The following is a 2,359-nucleotide window of genomic DNA, read 5'->3' on the forward strand; positions in this document are numbered from 1 at the left end:
CAGGTGAAATGCTGACTTACAGGCTCTAACCAACAGGTGAAATGCTGACTTACAGGCTCTAACCAACAGGTGAAATGCTGACTTACAGGCTCTAACCAACCGTGCAAATAGAGGGGATGAGGGAAAAAACACGTTTTTATCAATTTTATTATTAGGCTTTAACGTAACAAAATGTGGAAACAGTCAAGGGGTCTGAATATTCTCCGAATGCCCTGTATCAGTATCTTTGGCGAAATCCTGTTCTGTCTGTGTCATGAAGGACCAGACCTCTTGGTAGAGATCAAACAAGCATACAGGGAGGGTTACCATGTGTCTCTGACAGACATTCAGAGTCCCTGTCTTTGAACAGCACACACATTAGCATTCAAGCCAGTTTCAGCAACATACACCATCTCCCACCTCAGCTGTAGACCTCTGCAACATACAGTGCCTTGCGAAGGTATGAACAGACAGACAGGTATGAACAGACAGACAGGTATGAACAGACAGACAGGTATGAACAGACAGACAGGTAAGAACAGACAGACAGGTATGAACAGACAGACAGGTATGAACAGACAGGTTACTTCAGGTATGTACAGGTATGAACAGACGGACAGGTACAGTGCCTTGTGAAAGTATTCGGCGCCCTTGAACTATACGCCCAATTTTTCAGTTTTTGATTTGTTAAAAAAGTTTGAAATATCCAATAAATGTCATTCCACTTCATGATTGTGTCCCACTTGTTGTTGATTCTTCACAAAAAAAATACAGTTTTATATCTTTATGTTTGAAGCCTGAAATGTGGCAAAAGGTCGCAAAGTTCAAGGGGGCCGAATACTTTCGCAAGGCACTGTATGACGCCATACACAAGCTTCTGAGAGCGGATACGCACCTTGGCATGAAATAGCAATGACTTTCCAGATGAAGTGCGCACAGCTTTACCTTGAAATGAACACACAAACTATGTATACACACAATAACACCCTGGAGTTAGGCTAGTCAGTGAGTGCGTTTACATGCACCATCATAATAAGATATTATTAACCGATTATGGGGTATTTGTCTGAACAGTGAAAACCATAGAAGAAGCACTCTTATCGTGGTCTGCGTAAAACCTGCGCAGCAAAGACGCTCATTAACGAACATCAATGTATTTCTGCTCCGCTACAATTGTTGTGTTGTTGCTAGACTACTGATGCCAGAGAAATAGCCGGAGAAACAACATCAAAGGATTTATGAAAGAAGACTATTCAATTATATTTCCATTTCTGCATCGTTTATTCCCGAGCAACGGTGTAATACGAGAGATTGTAGGTGTCTGATGTGCTCGTAACGAAATCTAAAATCATCGCTTGGGGTAGGCTATAGCTGCGAGGCTATTGTTGCTTTCGTGTCGTTTTGAGGACAGGCATTTGATTATATTTTGATCTCAAAGTAAGAGGTGTTTATTTTATTTTATATCTCTACCAAATGCTTGTTTTTTCCCCGCAGCTATAGCTAAGGCAACGTAGCGAAATGAAGCACAGGAAAATGACAAGAACTCGCAAGGAGAGGTTCTCCAACTGTCCGATTTCTCCAAAGAGAGATTAGTTTATCATTTTATAATCTGTATCCAACTTCAACGATGTCTCTCGTGGCCAGCGATATCCCGACGGACGAAGACCTAGAAGATCTGGTGTGTTGTTTTCCGACTTTACTGTTGTAGTTATCTACTGTAGTACTACTTCTGTAGATTGGATACTGTTTTAGTTATCTACTGTAGTACTACTTCTGTAGATTGGATACTGTTTTAGTTATCTACTGTAGATTGGATACTGTGTTAGTTATCTACTGTAGATTGGATACTGATTTAGTTATCTACTGTAATACTACTTCTGTAGATTGGATGCTGTTTTAGTTATCTACTGTAATATTACTTCTGTAGAATGGATACTGTTTTAGTTATCTACTGTAGTACTACTTCTGTAGATTGGATACTGTGTTAGTTATCTACTGTAGTACTACTTCTGTAGATTGGATACTGTGTTAGTTATCTACTGTAGTACTACTTGGATACTGTTTTAGATTGGATACTGTAGATGATACTGTTATCTACTGTAGTACTACTTCTGTAGATTGGATACTGTGTTAGTTATCTACTGTAGTACTACTTCTGTAGATTGGATACTGTTTTAGTTATCTACTGTATATTGGATACTGTGATTATACTTATTAGTTATCTACTGTAGTACTACTTCTGTTAGTTATTGGATACTGTAGATTGGATACTGTGTTAGTTATCTACTGTAGTACTACTTCTGTAGATTGGATACTGTGTTAGTTATCTACTGTAGTACTACTTCTGTAGATTGGATACTGTTTTAGTTATCTACTGTAG

General features: G+C 38.9%; 1 protein-coding gene across 5 annotated transcripts in view; it reads left to right on the forward strand.

Annotated features, from left to right (window-relative positions):
• The first annotated feature begins 1,108 nt into the window (after positions 1 to 1,108).
• iqce (IQ motif containing E) overlaps positions 1,109 to 2,359 on the forward strand; it is a 21,220-nt gene continuing 19,969 nt past the window's right edge. For 4 of the 5 annotated variants that reach the window (XM_042316001.1, XM_042316003.1, XM_042316004.1 and 1 more), the window contains exon 1: positions 1,109 to 1,657. In XM_042316001.1, coding sequence (XP_042171935.1) covers positions 1,607 to 1,657 — 51 coding nt within the window. In that variant the 5' untranslated portion in view covers positions 1,109 to 1,606. The remainder of the gene's footprint in view (positions 1,658 to 2,359) is intronic. The other variant, XM_042316002.1, reaches the window with a different exon arrangement.

The sequence above is a fragment of the Oncorhynchus tshawytscha genome, unplaced genomic scaffold, assembly GCF_018296145.1.
Source record: "Oncorhynchus tshawytscha isolate Ot180627B unplaced genomic scaffold, Otsh_v2.0 Un_contig_3338_pilon_pilon, whole genome shotgun sequence".
NCBI lineage: Eukaryota > Metazoa > Chordata > Actinopteri > Salmoniformes > Salmonidae > Oncorhynchus > Oncorhynchus tshawytscha.